Source organism: Centruroides vittatus, unplaced genomic scaffold, assembly GCF_030686945.1.
Source record: "Centruroides vittatus isolate TY-2023 unplaced genomic scaffold, ASM3068694v2 contig_1159, whole genome shotgun sequence".
NCBI classification, from domain to species: domain Eukaryota; kingdom Metazoa; phylum Arthropoda; class Arachnida; order Scorpiones; family Buthidae; genus Centruroides; species Centruroides vittatus.
Window position 1 is genome coordinate 700,309 of NW_027120745.1, and position 23,355 is coordinate 723,663.

A 23,355-nucleotide genomic window follows, 5' to 3' on the forward strand; every position below is an offset into this window, starting at 1 on the left:
AAACTCCAACTTTGACAGTTTATACACATTCCAAATATTGGATATTATTACTATTACGAAGAATTATTTATAAGCAATTAAACTTCTAAGTAATTAAATATTTAAGTATAAAACATTTTTTATCGCGTAAGTAGTCAGTATCGCATTATATATATTTTTAAATGCTTTATTTTTAATCTCCTAGAGATGGAATACAAACTCATAAACAGAATTATTGATAAGATAATAACCCTTGTATCATCGAAATTAGATTTTTAACTATTTGTACCGATGACCGATATATCGGAACGAAATACTGAACGAAAAGTGCCTTTTAATTTTACCCGTGTCTCGCGTTGTGTATTATTTACAATATTAAACAATATTAAAGTTTAGCAAATTTACTTTAATATAATACAAATTCGTTCGATATAGGCGGAGTTTCATTTAGTATTTATTTAGTAATGGATCGAATGAATTAAAATTAATATTTTAATTTAAAACTTCTTTAAGAAAAAAAATGCATATTTATATATATTTTTGGCGGATCACGTGATTACAACAACCACGTGACTAACAGGGTTGGGCGCAAGCGCATAGTGATCTTAATCCGCCATCTTCACCATGAACTTGGTCTGTCCATCTTGAGTGTAATTTTGGTAAAAAAAGTTTGATTGGATATCTGTCTGTTGGGCAAAAATAAGGAAGCCACCCTGCCGACGTTTACAGACTCGGACTAAATGGACAGTACGTCCATTATAACTCAAGCAAGTCGGGAAGAGGAACAACTTACAAGTTTTCCTCCCGAAAGAGGTTGGTATATAAACCAACATGGCGGATAGTTGGTGAAGAAACGAGATTTTCCATTTGTCGGATTTTAATTTAGCAATTTGTTCGAATTAAACATTTGATAAGTTATTATAAGCCGTGATCCGGTTAATTTATAATTGTATATTAGATATTGAAGGCAATTAAATAATCGTAATGGTTTAAGATGGTCAATGAAAAGTCCACATTGAAACAGGTGGAGGCTTCGTTGGGTAAAGGTTTGCTATCACCTTTTTTTTACTACTAAATTCCAAATTTTTAATACAGCTCCGCATCTTTAGTCTTATGCAGGATGCTGTATGTGATAGCAATTTAAATATGCAATCAATGCAACTGTAAATTTTATATTATACAAATTATGATAGAAATTAATATTAATATTATGCTAATTTTTTAATATGAATTATTTGCTATGTGTATTAATTGTTCATATGATAAATATGCAATCAATATGATTTCTCAACAATGATTTGTAAATTTTTTTTCTTATTCAAATTAATGTTGTTTATATAATATTAATGTAATAATAAGCTTTAATTTTACTTTGAGTTTTTGCCAAAATAAGTTAAAAATTTTCTTTTAAATCTTTTAAAAATACAAATTCAAAATTTTCCAAATATTTATATTTAGCTGCAGTTTATTTAAAATATCTCTTGATTTCGATTTAAACAGTTTTCTGAGTGTCTTATATATGTCCTCTGTCGCCATTTAGTACTGTTTAGTTTGTAATATTGTGCAATATATTTATCGTTACGTTACCGTGCTTTTCGATATTGGTATTAAGAGTTTTGTTTTTAAATGTTTGTCTTAAGTTCGTTAAGCTTTTGACAATTTTTTTACTAATTGCAATAATAATAATAAAAATACCGTGCACATTTTTTTCGTGCCAAATTGTTGATTAAAAGAAATTTTCAGAATAATTAAGCATTGTTTAACTATGCAGAAAATCACTTTAAATAATTTTACTTTTTTTTTTAATTGTTAAAAATTTCATTTGTTGCTTTAAAATATAAATTAAATTTTTAACAATGGTTTATTATTTTTAATAAGAGAGAGTTTTTTATTTATTAGTTTAATAAATTCGTTTGTTCGATAAATAATATGAAAATCTCAAAAAGTAACCTTAATAACAACTTTCGAAAGTACACTTGTTGCTTGACGTTAAAAGAATTGCATTTGATTTTATAAGTTTTTATATTTGTATACAGTATATTTAAATATTTGTTTAATATTGTTAAAAATTTCAATTAAGATCAGTGTTTGGTTTCTAGAAACTGAAAAATTAAATGTATTACAATTAGATCTGAAATTAAAAAGCCTGCATATAATATGAAATATTTTAGAATAAGGATATGAAATAAAATTATTTGACACATGGAAAAGACTGTTTTGATTTAACTTAAATTCAAGAAAATATTTAAATTTGAACTTGGTAGCTGTCAGTTAATTTGACTCTCTGACTGTTGCTTTTGGCTAGAATTTGATTGAAATGACTTGTTAAAGCATGGTGCTTCCATGCTATTTTTCTGATATGTTCAATATAGTTCTTAATGTGAATGTTTTCAAATTTTAAACTAAATTATGTGAAGTCATATTATTGAAATTACATAAAATTCTGTATTAATCATTCAATTGGTAGATTATTAGGATAGTTTAGGTCCATTTTCCAAAAACTGTGATAAGCATTGTCAATAATTAAAATTGACTGTTGAAATGTATAAGTTACATCCAATAATTTAGATCAGTTCCCGAATTTTTCTAGTTAAGGACTAGTAGTTTTCAATAATTTTTATATTTACCTCAATATAAAAATGTGTGGCACCTGTGTGACAATTTTCATCATAATTAGTTATCTTACAAGTTTTTGATTGTTCTAAAGTATCTTAAAACAAGATGTCATATTTTAAAATAATAATCATAAAACTCTAACCACAAATTTATTTTTATTAAAAATTTATTACTTTATCGTTACTTCAGATTTTAATTTTTAAGCTTTATGCAGAACAGCGTATAATAAATACACATACTTTCAGCATTAATTTAATTTAATCGAAATGTTGAAAGTACTTTTGTACATTTGGATTAAACTAAATTTATGCTGAATGACAGTGTGTATTTATTAATTGTTCTAATTTGACATGGAGTGTGTTCATCAGTTTTAGAACAGCATTTTTTTCCATATGACTTGTATTAAGTAACAGTGGCACACCCAGAGGGAGTCTAATGGCCCTGACATCCCCAAAGTAAAAGGAAAAAACACTAGAAAATTTTTCAAAAGTTTTTTCTGAATTAAAAAGTTTTAAAAATTTATATTTTATTGTGTCTTATATTACTTATGAATTAGCAGACATTTTATTGAATTCATATTAAAATTTTTTTTATCTATTCAACTTTGCTCTCCAAGATTAAATTTTGAGGGCATCACTGAAGTAACCAGGCCATATTTTGGAAAATGTTAGTTTATATTTATGACTGACTGTGAAAAACATTTATTCAAAATGATTGTCAAAACATTAAAAAAGTTTTTATTAGCTGTGATGTTTACATCAAAGTTGCTGTCAATGTAGATCAAACTAATTTATTTTACTGAAATTTATTAAGAAAATAAAAGTAAGTGTTGCATATAATGAGCATAGATGATGCTGTTATTGAAATGTTATTAGAATTGTGATAGTAATCAGAGCTATAGAAATATTTAGCAAACAGTTATGACTAAAATTCAATTTTTATCATGACTGAAAAATCAAATAAATTATAGTAATGTGTCTTGTCTTCAGTAAAAAAATATTATGAGCATCAGATTATTCATTGGAACTAATTGAAACAAATGATTTTTGCTATGTTGTCACTAAAAATTCATTTAAAAAAAAACTAGTACAAAAAGTCCCCTTGCTAACTTGGACTAATAGAGGGTAAAGGTCATCTGAGTATATGATAGTTGGTGTTAGCAGATGTTTTCTTTGACCACATGGAAAATGAGAAGGTGGATATTAGTACAGTAATTTATTATGATCAGCTCTATACAGACGTTTTACTGAGTTAAAGCATATTTTTTCATTAAATTAATATGCCTCAATGTCCTTACTTTATTATAATATAATTTTTGTCTACTAGTATGTATTTTCTATTATCAGGACTTATTAGACCGGCTTTACAGATATACAGTTATATTAAATAAAACAAATTTCTGATCTGTGAAACTGTTGCAGTATCTGTAAAGCCAGTCTAATAAGTCCCGATAATAGAAAATACGTACTAGTAGACGAAAATTATATCATATTTTCTCATCTTTACAGTCATCGTCTACTAACAGTAGTAACGTCATAACCATTTGGAGAAAATTTTCCAAAATAAAAATTGCATAAATTAGTATTATTCCTTTTATCATTATTAAAAATTATCAATATTTACTAATTTATAGAATCATGATTATATGAATTAGTTACTAAAACAGAAATTATTGAGATAATAATCTGTGTGTAACAAATCAATTTAAAATAATAGAAATTAAAAGTAAATAATGTAACTAACTAAATATAACTATCTATAAAATTCTATTTTGCTACTTCAAAAGTTTGCTTGCAGATACATCAGAGTGTGCATTTAGATAACTTTGTAAACATTGGAAAATGATATTTAAATACTTTAAAAATTAATGATGAAAATTGAAAGTTTACAAATGCTATGTTTATAAATATTTTTCTCAATGGAAAATACAGTAGAGCATTGATTATCGATTATCCTAAACAGTTCGGGACTAGGGTTGTTCAGATAACTGATCATTTACGAAAAAATATATTAAACACAAAATTGTACAGTATATATTTTGTATCACACATCTTACAAATACATACCTTATATAAAGTAGTACATTAAAGTAGGCCTACAGTTTAAGTTGGCAGGGAGGGAGAGAGTGCTGTAGTGTCATAGCACTGGTGAAAATTTGAATTTGCTGATTGGAATGCTTTCGGTTAATCGGTTCTCTATTGTATTGAAAATTTTTTGCTTTGAAAATAAAAAATAAACCGTTCTTGAAGATTTAATTTTACTTGTAAATCTCATCAGAAGACTAAAATTGAAATGACCAAATTTCTTTGATGTGTTTTATATGCTTTTTAACTTACTTTACTTTTAAGCTGCTACAAATATTTTAAAGTAAATTTTTGTGTCAAAATTTTATTTTATAAATTTTTGATTAAGATAGAAATTTTTTTTTTCAGATTAAATATTTAAACTTTTTAGGTAGTATAAATATATGCTGCCATTAATGTTTATGAAATTTGTCACCTAAATTTATTTAAACAAAATCAACTGCAAAAAAATCCAGTAACTACAGTAGAGCGTCCTTAATCGGAACGCCGGTAATCAGAATGGCCGGTAATCGGAACGATTTTCAGTCGGACTGTGTCGTGCTGAATCGAACATTTTTGATACTAGATTTACTTCTAAAGTATAATTTTCATGTTCTTTATATTCTTCAATATATTTATTTTGTTTGTACAAAATGAAGAAATAATTTTTAACGATACGATAGCCTCGATTATTATTATAAAAATTTTCGTTAGGCTTAAAATCGACGAAAATTCAACACGAAGCGACACGCAATGGAGAAAAGTTTGAACATCGGACAGGTTAATATATTTTTTCATACAAAGTCGGTAATCGGAACAAATGACTAATCGGAACAACCCCAGTCTCCAATTGATTCCGATTTTTGACGCTCTACTGTAGTTGCTTAACTTTCCTGATGAAAAACACTAACATATATTACAACAAACTTAAAATTATTTGTGATGCCATCTATTAGAAGATTTTGTTAAGAAATAACTTGTATTATTAATTATTATAAAATGGCAAAAAGCTTAATTTTGAGGGTAGAGATGAATTCTATAAAAAAAACTAAATGCTAGTAACAAGTAAAATTGGCATTGTCTGATCCAATTTGAGATATTACAAGTAACTCTTCTATCTCCCCATCTTTTACTCCTTGACTTTTAACCCCCAAAATTTAATAGCATCAATATCCCTTATATACAAGTTACCATGCCAAATTCTGTTTTTTAATTATTACCCCATTCTGAGATATTAAATGAAATAACATGCAGATGTGTGCATCTAGAAATTTTTCCTGTTTTTTATACTTTTTTGGGATTGTCTCAAAATGTGCAGATTTTCAAAAAATCCATAATTTGACATGATTCCAATACTTTCCTGTGTTCATAAATAAACCGAAAATATTTTTTCAAGCCATTTGTACTTTATTTAAAATCTTGAATAATTCACAAATATTTTAAATAGCAAATTATTGTTCAAAATATTTGTATGTTGTTCAAGATCTGAAATAAATTAGGTTTAACAAGCTTTAAGGATGTCTGTGTGAATATCTAAACATGTGCTAGATTAGAAAAGCATCAATTGATGATATATAGTATAACTATCAATAGTTACATGTTGTTGAAACTTTTTATATAAAGCATTTTTTTGTGACTTAGCAACAGAATTCAAATACCTTCAACTTATTTTTGAGAAAACACAAAGCTGATTTACCTATCACATTTTTCAAATCCAGATTTAAACAATTTGCAATGCCACATACACACATTGGGCTGCAATTTGAAAAAACTGTAGATTTATAAATTCCCACTGTCATCTGCCTATCGGTCTGTCTTTCCTTAATCTCCAGAATGGAGTTAGATAGATGAAATCAGAGACCAGATATGGAAACCTTAGGAGCTGGAGGCCCGATTAACTGTATACAAACTTCCTGTGCAAATTGGAAGTCATGTTATTTTAATTCAAAACTTTACCCTGAAGAATTAATAGCATTATGCACAACGTGATTGTTAAAGGAAAAGTACGATGTATAGGGGCAAGTTACTACTACTATGAGGTAGAGAGCATATAAGTTAAATTAAATAAATTAAAAATCTGATTGTCACAATGCTGGACTGCAGTTTTTAATGTCACAAAAAATAATTTCTTGTTTTGTTGTATATTTCATCATTTTTAAACATTAACATATTTCATACAGTTAATAAAGTAAGCAAAATATACATCAATAGATTTTATTTGCATATTTTGCTAGCACTAGAAGACAAAGAATAGGATGATTCTCTGTAGGAAATGTCGTACAATAAAATAAGTAATGAGAAACATCATCTTTTGATGAAAATTGATAAAGATGGCTAGCTTCTTCAATTAGTCCAACAACTATTTTTAAATTACAATATAGCTTGATACACTAGGACACTTGAAGAGAGTTTTAATTCACCATTATAAAAGGATAACACAATAGAAATGCAGGTTGAGGAAAATCTGCATAATGAGGTTGTTTACCTTTATTTGACTTACTTTTCTGATAGGCACTATACATGTACTTTTCAGCTGTGGATTGTCTGCAGTTGGTCTATATCAGGTATGGGCAAATGCGGCTCTTTTTGAGTTACATGCGGCTCTTGCTGAAAGTGTTAATTTCTGTTTTTTATTATTATTTTTACAATTTTATTTTTATAATTTTGTGAAAATATGTTTATTAAAAAAATTCAATATTTGTTTTATATTATATTTATATTATATAATAAAATCGCACACTTTACCATACTACCACCACGACAGTACAGAACTGCGGCTCCCATGCATTTTGCAAAACCTACATTTTGGCTCCCACTGAACTCTTGCTTGCCCATACAATAAAGACACTGATAATAAATTTAAAACACCAAAATAGTAATTAATATATGTAAATACGGTATAATAAAATGAAAATTTTATTTATTGTTTGCACACCATTGACTTCAGCATCTTAAACATGGCTGCCAGATACACATTAACCACTTTCATGCTTTATGATGTTTCCTTTTATCTCAATCATCCATATTATAGCCTTCCTCTTACTTGTTAGACTTCATTACTATCACATACTTCTTGATTGCTATAGTTAATAAATAAGATTATATTGGGTTGGACAAAGTCTTTGCATATTTTGAACAAGTCTCCTTACTTAATGTAGATGTGTGATTTAATTATAACAGTTGTGAAATGTAACAAGTTATTGCTAACGTGAGATTGTATTTTCTTTTAGAAGCCTATTTATTGTTTTGAGCACATTCTTTCACTGCACTTTGCACTTTGAAGCATTGTTTGAACTCTGAAGTGAATCTTTGTCAAATGTAGTATTCAAATTCTGAAGCATTCAAATTATGGGATACAACTGTATTTGATTATCAGCTTTGATGTGCATTTTTAGATGTTATATAGATCACACAAACACAAAAAGATCAATTTTTATAAAAATTTATATGATCCACCAAATTGTAAATTGTCAACATCTTTATATTAACACATTAAGCTCCATACGTTGCATATTTGTAACATACTCAGCAATTCACCCAGGCACACAAATGCAAAACACACTATACATTAAAATCTTTACTGTGTTACTTTGGAGCAACACTAGCCATATAAACATAATGAAAATAGTTAGAGCATGGCCTATGGGAATGAAAAAATTTACTGGACTAAGTGCAATTTCCATGATAGAAATTTAACTTTTTTCCCTCCATAAAATGTGAAAAATATGCAAAATTTGCCTTTCCTAATATTTTTCTTGCTCAATGAATGTGAATAAGTACAATCCAAACAAAAACATAGATATAAAAAAATTATGCCAGGTAAAAACTTATGACAATTTAGATGATGGTCAAAATTTTTCTTAGCAGTTTTTCTTTGGTAAAGATGCATTTTGCCTTTAAGTGCCAAGCTTAAGCTTGGTGCTTAAAGGCAAATGTATCTTTACCAAAAAGGTAAATACAGATAAAAATCTTATGGGTACCACTTCCAAGCACCAAGCTTATCTCTACCAAAGAAAAACTGTTCAGAAAAATTTTGACTGTCATCTAAATTGTCATAAGTTTTTACTTCGCATAATTTTTTTTACATCTCAGATGTTTTTGCATAGATACAATTAGTAAACAAAACCAATTTATATTATGTCAAGACATACGATTGGTCAGTGCTCGGTGACCACCGACTGAATGTGTCACCAAACAATGCTGCCAATCGAACGCTTTCAATATTCATAAGTATATCAAACGTTGCAAAGCCCAATATGTGTATAGAAACCTTAAGAGATGGCACCTAACTTCTATCTCTAGTAGCAAATTACTTTGTATTAATCATTAAATAAATGGAGTTATAGCTGCTTATTTAAAGTAATCATTTGGTTATGTTTCAGTATTCATTTCAGTCAGCACTGCTAATTGAACATGCTACCAATTGACACTTTCAATACAACATTTAGAAAAAATCATTATAAAACATTTTAATTGGCATACATTTGAGCTTTTGTAATTCTGAGTAACATTTTGAATAAAATTCATTTGTTTCCATGCAATTTTATCCTTATAAGCATAAAATTAAGCTGTAAAACAGAATTAGCTTCATGGAAAACCCCCATGGACTTTGACCTGTTGACCTGGAAGTTTTGCGAGCACCTCACTGATAATGAGAAAGGCTTAAGTTTGAAATTTGAGCTTTCTAAACACAGTAGTTTTTACTCTGCAGCAACCCTAGTAAACTGATTACCAAGTCAATTACCCAACTTACTCTCTAATGTCAATTGTATTAAACAATCAACCATGTAAGTTGTTTTTTTTTAAATTTTTTGTTAAAATAGTATACGTATTATTTTATATCAGTGATTCTCAACCACTGTGCCGTGAGATTTTTGAAGTGTGTTGCCACTGCAAATATCCATACATAAGTGACGTCAGACAAGTAGTTTAATCAGTTCTACCTTCCTAAAGTGTGTTTGGAAATTGTGACCGGTGTTACCGGTAACTGCCGGTAGTTACCAAGGTGTTTAGAAAATGTTACCTAAATAACCAACTGTGTTTAAAAATCACTGTTATGACATTACCGATTGTCCTGTGGTATTTGCTGAAGTAACCGTATGTGCTGCCAAATTTTTAAATTATTAAAAGTGTACCATGATGAAAAAAAGGTTGAGAATCACTGATTTGTATAATGTAACCCATATCTATCTCCTTTTTTTGTAAAGTCTAAGGACTGAAGAGTCATTATTAAGACCTGAAATGCATTTCCTTTAATAAAAAATACATAAATTAACTGTTCCTTGTGTGATGTGTTACTGAAGAAAGCAAGCCACTAGCTTTTGATTCTATAAAGTCTATAGTAGTTTTTTTCTTTACGAGCATCTGCAAAGCCAGATGAAGAAAAAGGAGAAGAAGAAAATACATCTTTTTTGGCGACTTTTTGGCACTTTTCAATTGCTTATATTTCAGCAACTGGTTTATAGAAAATCTTGAAATTTTGCACACTACCCAAGTAAAAAATTTTCTTTCAAATGAGGTATTCAGATATTTGGGGGTGGAGAAATTGATCTTCAAAAATCAGCAACTCTGATTCCTGTATATATAGTCAGTCAGTGACTTTTTTACTTGGTGGGGAGTCACTGCCATGACTCCTGATGATATAAAAATATAAAGCACAAAACAAATATTTGAGAAACTATTTTCTTTTAGGGAATAAAAACAGTAAGAAACAAACAGTAGTTATATAATTTTAGTGATTATTCTATTTTTCTTGGATTTGTATTGGTTCATTTATGTAATCTAGACTTTATGCATATGTGATAGATGTTCTGTTGAATTTAAAACCCGATGAGAATACAAGATAGCATAACATGATCAGAGAAAAAAATCATTCAGGCCACATGTTGCAATTCTGCAATATGCCTAAACATCGAGGGAATAAATGTTTTTCAGCAATAAAGACAAAATTATATGAAATAACCATAATTTTTGTGCACTTTTGTCCATAAAAAAGAGCATGGCCTAGTGATATTTTATGCTTTTTTATTGTGGTGCTTAATGTGTTAATGTAGATTAATTATACATAATTCAATACACTAGATGAAAGAAAGGAATATATTACATTGTAATACTGGTGAGAAATTATGATCATATAAAAAAAAAACAAATACAGTGGGTGATCGGTTAGCGAACCTAATCCGTTCCAAGACTGTGTTCACTACCCAAATTGTTCATTAACTGTTTATTGATTTACCATAGATTTTTATGTGAATTTGATTAATTTGTTCTGAAGATCCCAAAAAAAAAAATTATATACTTTCTTATCACATTTATTTATATGTAATAATAAAAATACATATATACACAGTCTTGCATTTTTATTAGTCATGTTTTTTTTATTTGTGGTTGTTAAAGAATCTGCCCAATATCGATTGCTTTTCTCTCTTTAGGATATTTCAGAAGTAATCAATAGCATTGTCATTGTAGAGATCCCCAAACCTATTAACCTTATTCTGGTTTGGAGGCCATTTGAATGACCGTTGTTCTGACATCCTCCCACTTCAAAAGATCCTTAATAACAGATGTCAGCATTGGTCTTCTTTTGTCTTCCTCTTTTCAGAAGAAAACACATCTCGCTGAGTTTCTTGGTGTTCTTCATTTAAGGGTTCTTGGAGTTCTTCTGTCATCAGATCAGTTTCAGGTTCCATTATGAGCTCTTCAATGTTCTTTATTTTTCAGATGTGATTTTCATTACTTCTTTAGCTGCTTGAGTCTTTTGATTATATCTTTCTTAGCTAAGATCATGCCTACTGTTCAAGCCATACTGCCTAGCGACATCAGACATCTGCCCACTCTCTGCCTTGGTTATTATCTCTTGCTTGGTTTCTGCTGTGAACGCAGTTCTTGAAATTCCACTCCTTTTAGGTTTTGTAATAATATCAGTTTTTTTAAAATTAAAAGTTCAGAAAATCACTTACAAGAATTCAGAGAACAGAAATCAAGTAGTCCACAAAAAAATGTAAATGTGAGGCTCAGATGAAATTTGCAATTTGATGTTAAAATGTTGACAAATATTTGATGGGACAGTTAGATTCTTTCCTTTTGAAAATAAAAGCCAATCCAAAACTTAACGATTGCCTGCCTGACAATCTTGCAAAGACACTATTAAAAAATCCTTTGTCAGAAAGGTAAACAAAAGACTGGAATTACAAGGGGGAGAGTCAAAGTTTGGAGGAATACTATCTGATCGGTATTGGGTTGAGTGTCGATGTTGACGTCTCTCGAGCTTTGAAAGGTTTCGAACTGTCACCTGGAGACAAGGGAAGACCAATTGGTATTCACTGTTTTATGTCTCCTCTTGTATTTGTTTTGTGATGTGTTCATTATCCAAACATGTGATTGTTGTCCGAACATAAAAATCTTTCAAAAAAGTGTTTCTTGTCTGATTTGTTCACAATCCAAACTGTTCGTTAACCGATCACTCATTGTGTAGTATGTGTTTGTATATATATATATAAAACTACACAGTCTAAAAGTTTTAGGATTATGGTAATAATTTTTATATAATAAAAATATAAAAATTATTACCATAATCCTGAGACTTTTGCATACAAAAATCAATACATACACCAGTAGAAGTAAACAAAGGACAAAATTACTTTCTTTAGGAAACCCAAAGTATTATGAAATATTTTCTGTTGTCTCAAGATGTTCATATATAAAGATAGCATTCAAATATAATACTAATCTAAATCAAGTTGGCAGAAATAGCAATTTAACTGAAATTTAGAGGATGCTTATGTTCAAAATACTCAAAAATTTGAAGTTTTATTGATGTAGGATTATATCAATGAACTACATCAAATACTAGAACTTGTAGTGGATATTTAACTAAAGAACCATGCAATAAAGTTAACATCACATACTATCTTTATTACAGATAAACGTAGAGAGAGAAATTGCAGAACAAAAACTCTATTTAATATTTGGAATTTAAAATTTACAGCTTAAATAGTAAAGAAATGAGAGTATACAATCATCTTTGAAGTTAATATCTAAAATATAATATATTTTCAATATAAATGTATATTTGAACATTTATATATGCTTATTTTTAATTTTATTTCTTGAAATTTGTTTTAAATTTTCAGCATAAAGTATGCGCACACACATTTTAAATTCAAATATATTCTGTTCTATGTATTATTTAAAAAGCTATTCTGTTCTATATGAGTTAAAACCTGATGCTGGTCCTCTATGAAAAGTTATGATAGATAATACTACAGTAAATTCAAGATGGAATTATTTCAATATTTAAATTCTTAATATTTAAACAATTGTAACTTAGTGCTGAGTTCAGATTGTAAAAACAATGCAACAATGGTGACATACCACAGAGTTTCTCAACAGGCATTTTTAATATAATTATATATTTTTTATTCCTGTAATTATTTCCTGTTATATTTGTTTGTTTAATATCAGCACAACTGTATTTTGGAATAGTTTCTTCTGACTTAAAATAAACATACAAGAAACCAAAGAATATAACATAACATACATACATACATATGTATGTGTGTTATGTTATTATATATGTACATATCAGTCAAACCTTGGGTTTTGAACTTAATTCATTCCTAAAAGTTGTTCAAAAACCAATTTGTTCTAAAACTGAAACAAATTTTCTCATAAGAAGCAAAATGTTCCATCACTGCCAACCGAAACTAACACTTTACAAAGAAGTGCTATAAATAAAGACACAACTCTGCCTGCATGAAATATTACAAATCAATCAAGACCAACAAGTACTTTTTCCACACTTTTTGAAATATATTTCAATTGATTTGGTTTCGATTTTAGTTTTGGTGTAAGGGTCAGTTTTAATTATTATTTTTAGTTTTAATTAACTGGCTACCCAGTATTAATAAATATTAATATTATAATATACATTATTATATTAATAAATTTTTTAAAAATTTAATGTAACTTAAGCATATTTAAACACAAATTGTTGAATGGCATTTATATTATATGAATGTCAATTAATAGGGTTTTTATTAATTAATTTGATTGAGATTTAACTGTGGTGTGTATCAAAAATAGGAAATTGTATCTTTTTCTTATTTGCATTGAAATGTAATTTAAATAGCAGTGTTATCAATGATTTGTATTATGTTGTGATGCAATTTTGGTGTCACTAACTTCTGAATCAGTAGTCCTGTCGTTGATTGGTTGGGCTGTCAACTTTCTTTAGCATAGGACATATACGAAGTTGACCATCAATGGCCTGCTCTGCAGGGTAGCTTGTTTGGAAATTGAGTTATCGTATGGCAACTGGAGCAACTATGGTGTTTAAAATTTTGTTCATAAACAGGATGTTTGTAACCATGGTTTGACTATATATATTTCCAATATTGGGAAAGTGAGCCTTGCACCCAATTATGACCACATTTCTGTTATTGAAAAAGTAGATAAATGCACTCAGAGTAAACTTGAAGTACTTTGGAAAGAATTTATATTTATTCACATATACTTCAGTAACTAATAAATGTACTAAATACTGGATAATAATTAAAACATCAAAACACTTGCACAACCAAAAATCCAGCTTATGAAACACTGCTGGGGATAGTGTATTGTCATCTTGTAGTTGATAGCCATGTTGTTTCTATTGGTCTTGTAAATTTCCAGCATTTCCAGGTACTTAAGTAGAGGAGATTCCTGTGTGTGGTGAATGAGACGTGCATTGTCTGTGTTCACCTGCACATCCTCGCCGAAGAAGTATATGGCTAAAGCTATAGTAGTTTGCCTTTTATTAATTGAAATAAGATGTCCTTGCAGATGCTGTCTTAATGGACATATTATAATGTACTGTAGGTGTCAGTTGTCTCTTTTGTCCTGAAGCAGTATGGAGTATACTCCTGGAAGGAATGTCTTATTGTGAGGGTCCTTTGTGTTTCTGAGAAGCATATAAATGGTGGGTTCCTGCTGTAAGCCAAAGGAAGGTTGTTGTCTCCTGCAACTTCTTGATATATAGCCATCAGAGTCTTATGCTGCACAACCTTGAATTTATGTTCAGCCTTTCCCATATTTTGGTCTTGCTCCCCATATTTGTTCACTAAACTTTTTATTAATCTAGGTGGATAACCTGGATTGAAAATGTTTTACTCCATTGTTGTGTTTCACAAGCTGGATTTTTGAGTTGTGTAAGTACTTTAGTAACTGATAGAACTACAAGTTTTTGGCACACAAAATAATTAAAACAATGCTTAACTTTGTTTGGACATCTCAACAGTAGCAAACTAAGGAAGTGTCACTGGTTTTAGTTTTTTACATGAACTGGTTATGCAATAAACACTTCATATACTAACATATTAACATCTAGTGCACATGCACCAGTAATGTTAATATCACATAGATTTTGGTTTGATGATGATAGACAATTTTTAAAAATTTTCAATGTTGAAAATGAGAAAAAATGAGTTAATGAAATTTGTATAATTTGTTATTTTATTTGTAATGCAACTAAAGGACAAATTTTATTAATGGATTGCTTCTAATAAATAAGGTGCCTTTGACATTAATTTAAATGGCTTTCTTTTTGTTTTCAAATACAGTAGACCTCCCCTATAACATGGTAGATACCTTCTGTGTTATATGAATTCCATGTTGTATGAGTCACTTAAATACACAAGCCAATCACAGCCCGGCACGTGTGCAGTTTAGGGGCTACGGCTGTTTGAAAGGTTTTCTTCCATAAAATTAATCAATTCTAGACTAATTTGGCTCAACATTTCCAAAACACGTATAATTTTTTGGGAATAATCCATATAAACTATGCTATAAACAAAAGATTGTAGGATTACTTACCGAGTGTGCACCGTTCGACGATGTCATTGCTTAAGCTTGTTTTTGTCGCGGAGCGGCTCATTGAATGGTGGGCGCGTGTTTCCCAATAAGTTATTTTTCTACGAAAAATTTGCCGAACTTTGGAGACATCATTAATAAAAATATAATTTTTATGGCCGTTGAATAATAAATGTTTTTTAGTAGGTCCACTGCTCGTTTAAACTCAACTGTTTGTACAATATTCGCTATTGGTCCAGATTCGACCAATCCTGTCGCAACATGAGTTGGCAATGACGTTTTACTGTGTTATATGAACACGATCACAATTTTTTTGCAGTGTTATACAAATCTGTGTTATAGGGGGTCTACTGTATTATATGAAATGAATTAACTAAATGTAAGCTTTGAGATTTTAATTGTTACCACAAACTTGAGTAAATTGGAATTGCATGGTACTGAATTATTTTTTCTGTTTTGAACATGTTTTAGTAATTTTTTAATGTTCCATCATAAACTTTATCAGATAAATATCACACAGTTACATTCATTTTTTATAGTACAATCACTAATGTATGTAAAAATATTTTCTTACCAGGTTTAATTCAAAATGACTAAAGGTAGGAAATGCCCACATTTATTTAATCTAATTTTTTCATTTCAGTTTTTTAATCAAATTGAAAAAAATTAATTGAAAATTGAATTTTTCAAGATTCAATTGAAAAAACCCTAAATTTGTTCCCACTGTTGTTCCCAAAAACTTGTGCTGACATCTTAATATTTCTTAGATGTAATTTTTATGAACTTGCATGACAAGTCAATTTGAATTCCAAGAACTGGTGTCTCATTTTACCATCAGAAATTTTAATTGCATTGCACAGAGATCAAATTATTCTGTGATCTGGCTTCTCATGGAATTTTAATCTGTAATGACAAGCAGTTTCCATTTAGTACTGCTGTATGTGAAAAGCAACAATTTTCTACTGATTTTCTATCTGTAATTGCACATCGTAACATTGTAATTGTAATATGCAACGCTGCACATAATTTAATTGTTGTTCCTTGAATTTGACAATTCTTAAAAAACTTGTAGTCTGTTCTCTCTGCATATGCCAAATTTCATGGATATGTTGTTTTTTATACAGAACAACGTCATTAATCCTTCTCCCATAGGAAGCCTCCCAACTTTGCAATAGCATGTACTAATGTAAAATGAGTTCAGCTAGAAGTCAATGATGGGAAGGGTGAGGTGTTTCTTAGAGGACCAAAACATTATTTTTTTGTACTTTTCAGGCATGAAATAAAGCCGTAAAAAAATTAAAATAGTTGAAGATCATAGTGCTTCAGGCTTTCTTATGGAGATAAGTATTCAAGGTTGTAGCAACTTGCAGACCACTGTAACATGATGTCATGCATAATTGACATACATCCATCATGTCATGGTTTCCTCTTGCAACAATCTTGAGAAGTCTCCACAACTGATGGCATTGAAAAATGGCATCAGAGTGAAAAATTGGCACTGTATGCATGCAGTTCTGTGGAAAAAAGTTGTGCATGAGAAAAAAGACACAAGGCAGCAAATACCTGCAGTGATTTTTTTTGAGAGCCTATGATAAGTGAAGAATTTTGCCAACCAGAATTTTTACACAGTGGAAAGCATGTAACTTGTGGATGTCATGGAAGCAGATCTAACAAGATGGCCAGATGTTCATGTCTCCAATTTGAACAAAACTTGGAACATGTAGCCCTTGTCCAAATAATAGGACTTACTTCTCAAGTATTTTCAAAAAACAGGCCTTTGAAAATTGAGTGTTTAGTTTATAAGTCTTTGGAAGTTTCTCTTCTTGTAATGGTGATAGCAGAATGGATAAGACAGTAGGCACTGGAGCTACATGATGTAGGTTTAAGACTTTGTGATTTTTAGTTTTTTTGTTATGTGTAACAAAATTATTTTATTATTTTCCGTATCATTAGCATTATTATTACTATTATTATTCTTCATGTTTAGAGCTTATAAAACAAGAAATTAAAAAAATGTGTCGCTTTCTGTTTAGTGAAAACAAAGTCTAGTTTTAACTCTTGTGTGTCATTAAATAAAATTTTTATTTCTTCATATTTATTTTCAAGTACAGTGGTATTATTATATTTGAAGTGTAATAAACAAGAGTGCATGTGGAATGTCCATAATATTAACAATTAAAAAAAATGCTGCAACTATGTTATCCTATTTTCTTATTAGACTTGTTGTTTTTGTCCATCCTCAGTAACATCTGAAGGTTATTCATTTGTATTGACATAGTATGTAATGAGTGAAAATATCTGAAAATAAATATGAATAAATAAATAATTTTCTTTAACCACATACAAGAGTTAAATCTAGAGACTTCATTTTTGCTAAATGGGAAATGATGTCACATTTTTTTAAATCTCTTGTTTTATAAGCTTTAAACATGAGGAATAGTAATCATAATAATGATGCTAATGATACAGTAAAATAATTTTGTTACACATTAAAAAAAAAAACTGAAATTGTGAAGGTTTGAACTTATGTCATGTAGCTCCAATCCAGGATTTTATCCACTCGGCTCTAGCTGTTACAAGAAACGAAATTTTCAAGATTTACAAGTTACACTCAATTTCCAGAGGCTTGTTTTTTGGAAATGTTTGAGAAGTGGATTATATCATTTGGACAAGAACTGTTTGTGCTTAGGGCTACGTGCTCACCAAGTTTTGTTTGAATTGGAGACCTAAATGTCTGGCCCTCTCCTTGTAAGTAAGTCAATTTTGTGAAAAACTAGGTGTGGAAAATTGCTTCTACCATATATGATCACAGGTTAAAACTCTAATTAATCATTAACTTCGATCTGTCATTATTGATGATGTTCAACTCGTTTTCAGATAGTAGGTACTAGTTACTGTATTTTCCGGCATATAAGATGACACCCGACTTTTACAGTTAAAATATAGAGTTTGGGATATACTCGCCCTATAAGACGACACCCAGCATATAAGACAACCCCTGACTTTTGAGAAGATTTTCCTGGGTTAAAAAGTTGTCTTATTTTCCAGAAAATATGGTAGTTACCAATTAATCTGTACAAAGTAAATTGGTAACATTGTTATTACCTTATTCTTACTGTTTTCACAAATTATGTTCCTTGTTTGTTCTTGAACTCAGTTTTAAGAAACTCATTCCAATTGTTGAAAGTTCTTGATTTTAAAAGAAACTAAAACTTTTTTAGAATCAATCTAAGAATTATTTTAAGAATTAAGAATTCTTTTTAAAAATATCTAATTTTGCTCCTGGTTAATTCTAATAAATACTGATGGTAACAAATATCTTGTGTCTTTGTCCACTTGTCAGTGAAATGAAGGTTAAATGACGAGGTTTGAAATCCTTCCAAGAAGACAGTTTATGCTCTTCAGTTACTATTGTAAATCTTGAGGCAACTTTACTTATTTGTCTGCAAGTGGAATTTTAAATTTTGATATATTCAAGTTAAGTAATATTCTCTGTATCCAGAAACCTCTTACATTTCTGCATTGAACAAATTTCTAACCTATAGTAAAATTTAACATAGAAAATTGCACTATTTTTCTGTTTAACTAGGTTTTACTGTATTGTTGTGTCAGTATTCACAAGAGTACAAATTTAGAGTATTCTAAATGTTGAGTTTTGCTTAAAAGTACATTATGAATTAAACAATAAGAGTACTGGATCAGGAATATATTTATATTTTATTTTTAATCAAAAGAGGATTGCTGAATTTTTATTTAATCAGCTAATCTTATCATTTAGATAAATTGCTATCATTTCAATCGTATCTCAGTGACCATAGTGACAGCAGTATATATTTCTAGTCAATAAGAATTTTTTAGTATATATTCTGTAATAATAAACAATAAAATGCAATTATTTCATAAGATGAATTTAATTTCATCAAATTAAACAATGTTTAGGAATTAGAGATTGCAAATAAATATTTAGTTTAAATTTATAAATTGAACAATAGTGATACTACATCGGAGTAAAGTAATAACAAACATACCACTGAGCCTGTTACCAATGTTGGTGGGAGTCTAATACTGTACTCATCTAATAGATGGGTATTAGACTCCCACCAGCATTTTGCGCCATCAGGGATGTACTTTTCAACATCGTTAACGATAGCACTATGCACCAACAGATACTAGAATTGGCGCATCTATTATGTTATAATTCCTTGTTCCAATTCAATGGCATTACATACGCCCAAGGAGAGGGGTCCCGAGGGTAGCCTCACCACAAGAGACCTGTGTGAGATGGTGGTCAGGCAATTAGAATCTAGGATCATCCCGCAGCATTTATCCAACATCGTACTTTATAATGGTACATTGACAATATTCTCATCCTATGGATGGTAAAGCCAAACATATCCACGTTTGTCAATTCATTCAACGATAACCCTTATGGCTTGACCCTAGAGATGGACCAGGCTTGTGCTTTCAAGGCCCATTTCCTTGACATTAACACCAAGTTTGAGCAAGCAGAAATCCACACAGAAGTATACCGTAAACCGGGGTTGGAATATCTATATATACTGGAAGGGTCATGTGACCCTCCCCATTATAAAATGGCAGCTTTTAACGCCTTAATTAAGAGGACCTACACACACACCTCTTCTCAGATAGCTCTTCGAGCTGAGCTGAGGCGTATTGAACATATAGCCAAAGAACATGGTTATCATGCGATCACACACAAATTGATCTGCAGATGGTACCACTGCCAAGAACTAGACCCAATCCAGGCACTCAACGAAGTTCCATCTAGTTTCATCCCAGTTACATACAATCTGTACCTTAAATCACTATATACTGCGATTGCTAAGAAAAAGAATATTCGCATCGCTTATAGAAGATGAGCTACAATATTTGACATTTTACAGAACGGAAAAGACACCTCAAACAAGGGACGACTCCCGGGTGTGTACACCATCCCGATCATGGACCATAGATAGGACAGAAGCCTGGTTTATGTGGGATCCACCAAGTGCTCCCTAGAAGTGAGAATGAAAGAACACACAGCAGATATTCTACATGCGAGGACCACCATTGCTCTAGCCATCTATGCCTCAGACCTGGGTGTAGAACCAATGTTCAATCAAGCGAAGGTGATCCACACTATGCAACACATACACCATCTTAGATGGCTAGAGGTTATTTATATCTGCATGGCTATACTCGAGGGTAATTGCATTAACCATAAGGAGGAAATCACTCTGTCAACAGCCTGGCAGGTGCTCGTAGACAAGAACTTACAATAATCTACAGTGGTTAAAGAGGTGTATGCCCGAATGACATTATTGATATTCAAGTGATAAAGTTCTGACTGGTGTTCCAATTGAATTTAATTTGAATTGCATTTGTTCAGGAGTTGCTAGTTACCTGAAGAAGAACCTGAGAGTTCGAAAACATTCATAACGGTCTATTTATTAGAAGACGCACACTGGTAACAGGCTCAGTGATATGTTTGCTTTTATAAATTAAATTTTTTCTTTAGATTTATGAAGATTAAAAAATTGTACCTTAATAGAAATTATTAAAAGGCATTTTAAAGGGTTAATTAGACTAAATTAAGTACCATACTGAAGAATAAGGGAATTGATTGGAAAGAAAGAAGACTGATCTGGAATCTATGGATGCATTCTTTAATAGCGGTCGCTCTGCGTCTCCGCTACTACGGGAGTGCGCTGCTGTTTGTAGGCATTTAGGAACGACGGTGAAAGAAAGATGGCGGCGCCCGCACTATTGATAGTATCGTGATGGAGGAATATATAATCCTAAAATATGAGCTTTTAAAGACAAGAGAAGGGTCCCAATTGTAAAATTTAGCCATAAAATGGATTATTTGTTAAAAGAGCATTCAAAATAGCCACGAAAAAATTAGAATGCCGGCTATCATTCGAAAAAAATTCGAAAAGACACTTACATCACCGCGTACACTAACTTGCGTATTCACAACTTCTAAATTTTCATTCATAAAACCACGTAATAGACCCCGAAACGAAACTATCTGAACCATGGAGGACGCCATGTTGCTTTCCACCGTAAACTACTGCTACAAACGGCCGTTTTTGCCGTTCGACGGCGCGCACTTCCACCGGCATTTAGGAACGCGTTCCGCAGGAATTTTTAAACGGATGTCGCTCGCGCGGAGTTACGCGGAGGAATAAAAGAACGCACCCTATATGTAGGTTAGAGAATATGCCTTAAGGTGTGGTGTGATGAGAGAAGTGGTAATAGGCAGGTAGTGAGACAAGGATGCATGTCCTACATACTTTTTAATACATATTTAGAAGTAATTAATGAGTATCTATATGATAAAGGAGTTAAAATTGGAGATAGTAATATAAACTATGTTAGAATTGCAGAAACATTGCCCTTTTTGCAGAGGATGAGATTGACTGGTGAATAAATTGGAAGGTTTCAGGATCTATGGAATGAGGATAAATGTGAATAAGACAGTCTTTGTGGATAGGAAAATAAAGACAAAGACTACAAATACAAATTAATAAAGAAAAAGTCAAACAGGTGAATAGATTTAAATATTTAGGCAGATGGATGAGTGAAGATGAAAGAAGTGAAATTAAAAGAATAGCAATGGTCAAAGAAGCATTCAATAAGAAGACTCTTGTGGTCCTACACAAGAACAGGAATTAAGGAAAATACTAAGTGCTATGTCTGAAGTGTGTTGTTATATGGCTGTGAAAGATGGACGTTGCAGAAGAGAGATAGAAATGGAAAGCCTTTGAGGTATGGGCATGAAGAAGAATGGAAAGAATTAGCTGAGTAGACAGTCTGTTATTTCAAGAAATCTATTGTTTCATGATCTGTTAAAATGAGATTCTACCGTATATTATCACATTAATTTATGGACATTATGTAGTATTATATTTGTATCTAATCAAACATCTACTTTGATTAGATATTTATTGGACTTGTATCCATTTTGTATATAATATCATAGAATATAGATTAATTATTTTATTGATATTAGTGAAAATTACATCTAAAATATGAATATGTTATTGTGTGTTTTATCATATAATTCCATCATTTGCAAGTAACTAAAACATATCACTTCACAAAGTTATAGGAATCAGACAGTGTGTCCCAAAAATATAATGTATGTTTTTATTTTTTTTTTAAATATTAAGTATTTCTTAACAATGTTAGTGGTTATTTATTTATAGCTCAGTACAATGTTATATAATTGTTTTTACAATATTTGACAGTTACAAAATACTTATTTTGTGATGTTACAAAATATAGATAAGCTTAAACTTTTAGCAATAGTTCATAACATAAATTAATGAAAATTGTTTTAATATGAAACCTGCCATTATGCTTTTAATGACTTTTTGTTTCAAAAATGCAATTAGGCATTGATTTAATTAAATTTTGTAAGATTTCTGGATCCATTTAAAACCAGCACTCAGCTTTCTTGTTTAAGCTCTGAAACTGTCATAAAATGCCTGTTATTAGCATAAATTTTTTGAGCAAGAATGCCCCACAAGTTCTCAATCAGATTAATAGCGAGGTTGAGGCTGAAGTTTTCAACATGAAAACGTGTATGTCAGATGTCAGTGCAGTCTTCCTGTAAGCGTAGAAGTTTGACAATGGTGTTTGGAACATTGAGCATGATTCCGCTGACGTTCCAAATGCCATTGTCAAAACTTCTACACTTACAGGAAGACTGCGCTGAACGTTCGACGTACATGTTTTTGCATTGAAAACTTCAGCCTCAACCTTGCTAATGTCTGGGCTTCTTGCTGGCCACTTCATAACTTGAATATTATGATCTTCGAGCCACTTAAGCATGAACAATGAA

General features: G+C 30.5%; 1 protein-coding gene across 1 annotated transcript in view; it reads left to right on the forward strand.

Moving 5' to 3' along the window:
* Window positions 1-582: 582 nt before the first annotated feature.
* The window catches only part of hzg (herzog), a 96,743-nt gene continuing 73,970 nt past the window's right edge, over window positions 583-23,355 (forward strand). The window contains exon 1 of the mRNA XM_067276263.1: window positions 583-792. Coding sequence (XP_067132364.1) covers window positions 720-792 — 73 coding nt within the window. The 5' untranslated portion in view covers window positions 583-719. The remainder of the gene's footprint in view (window positions 793-23,355) is intronic.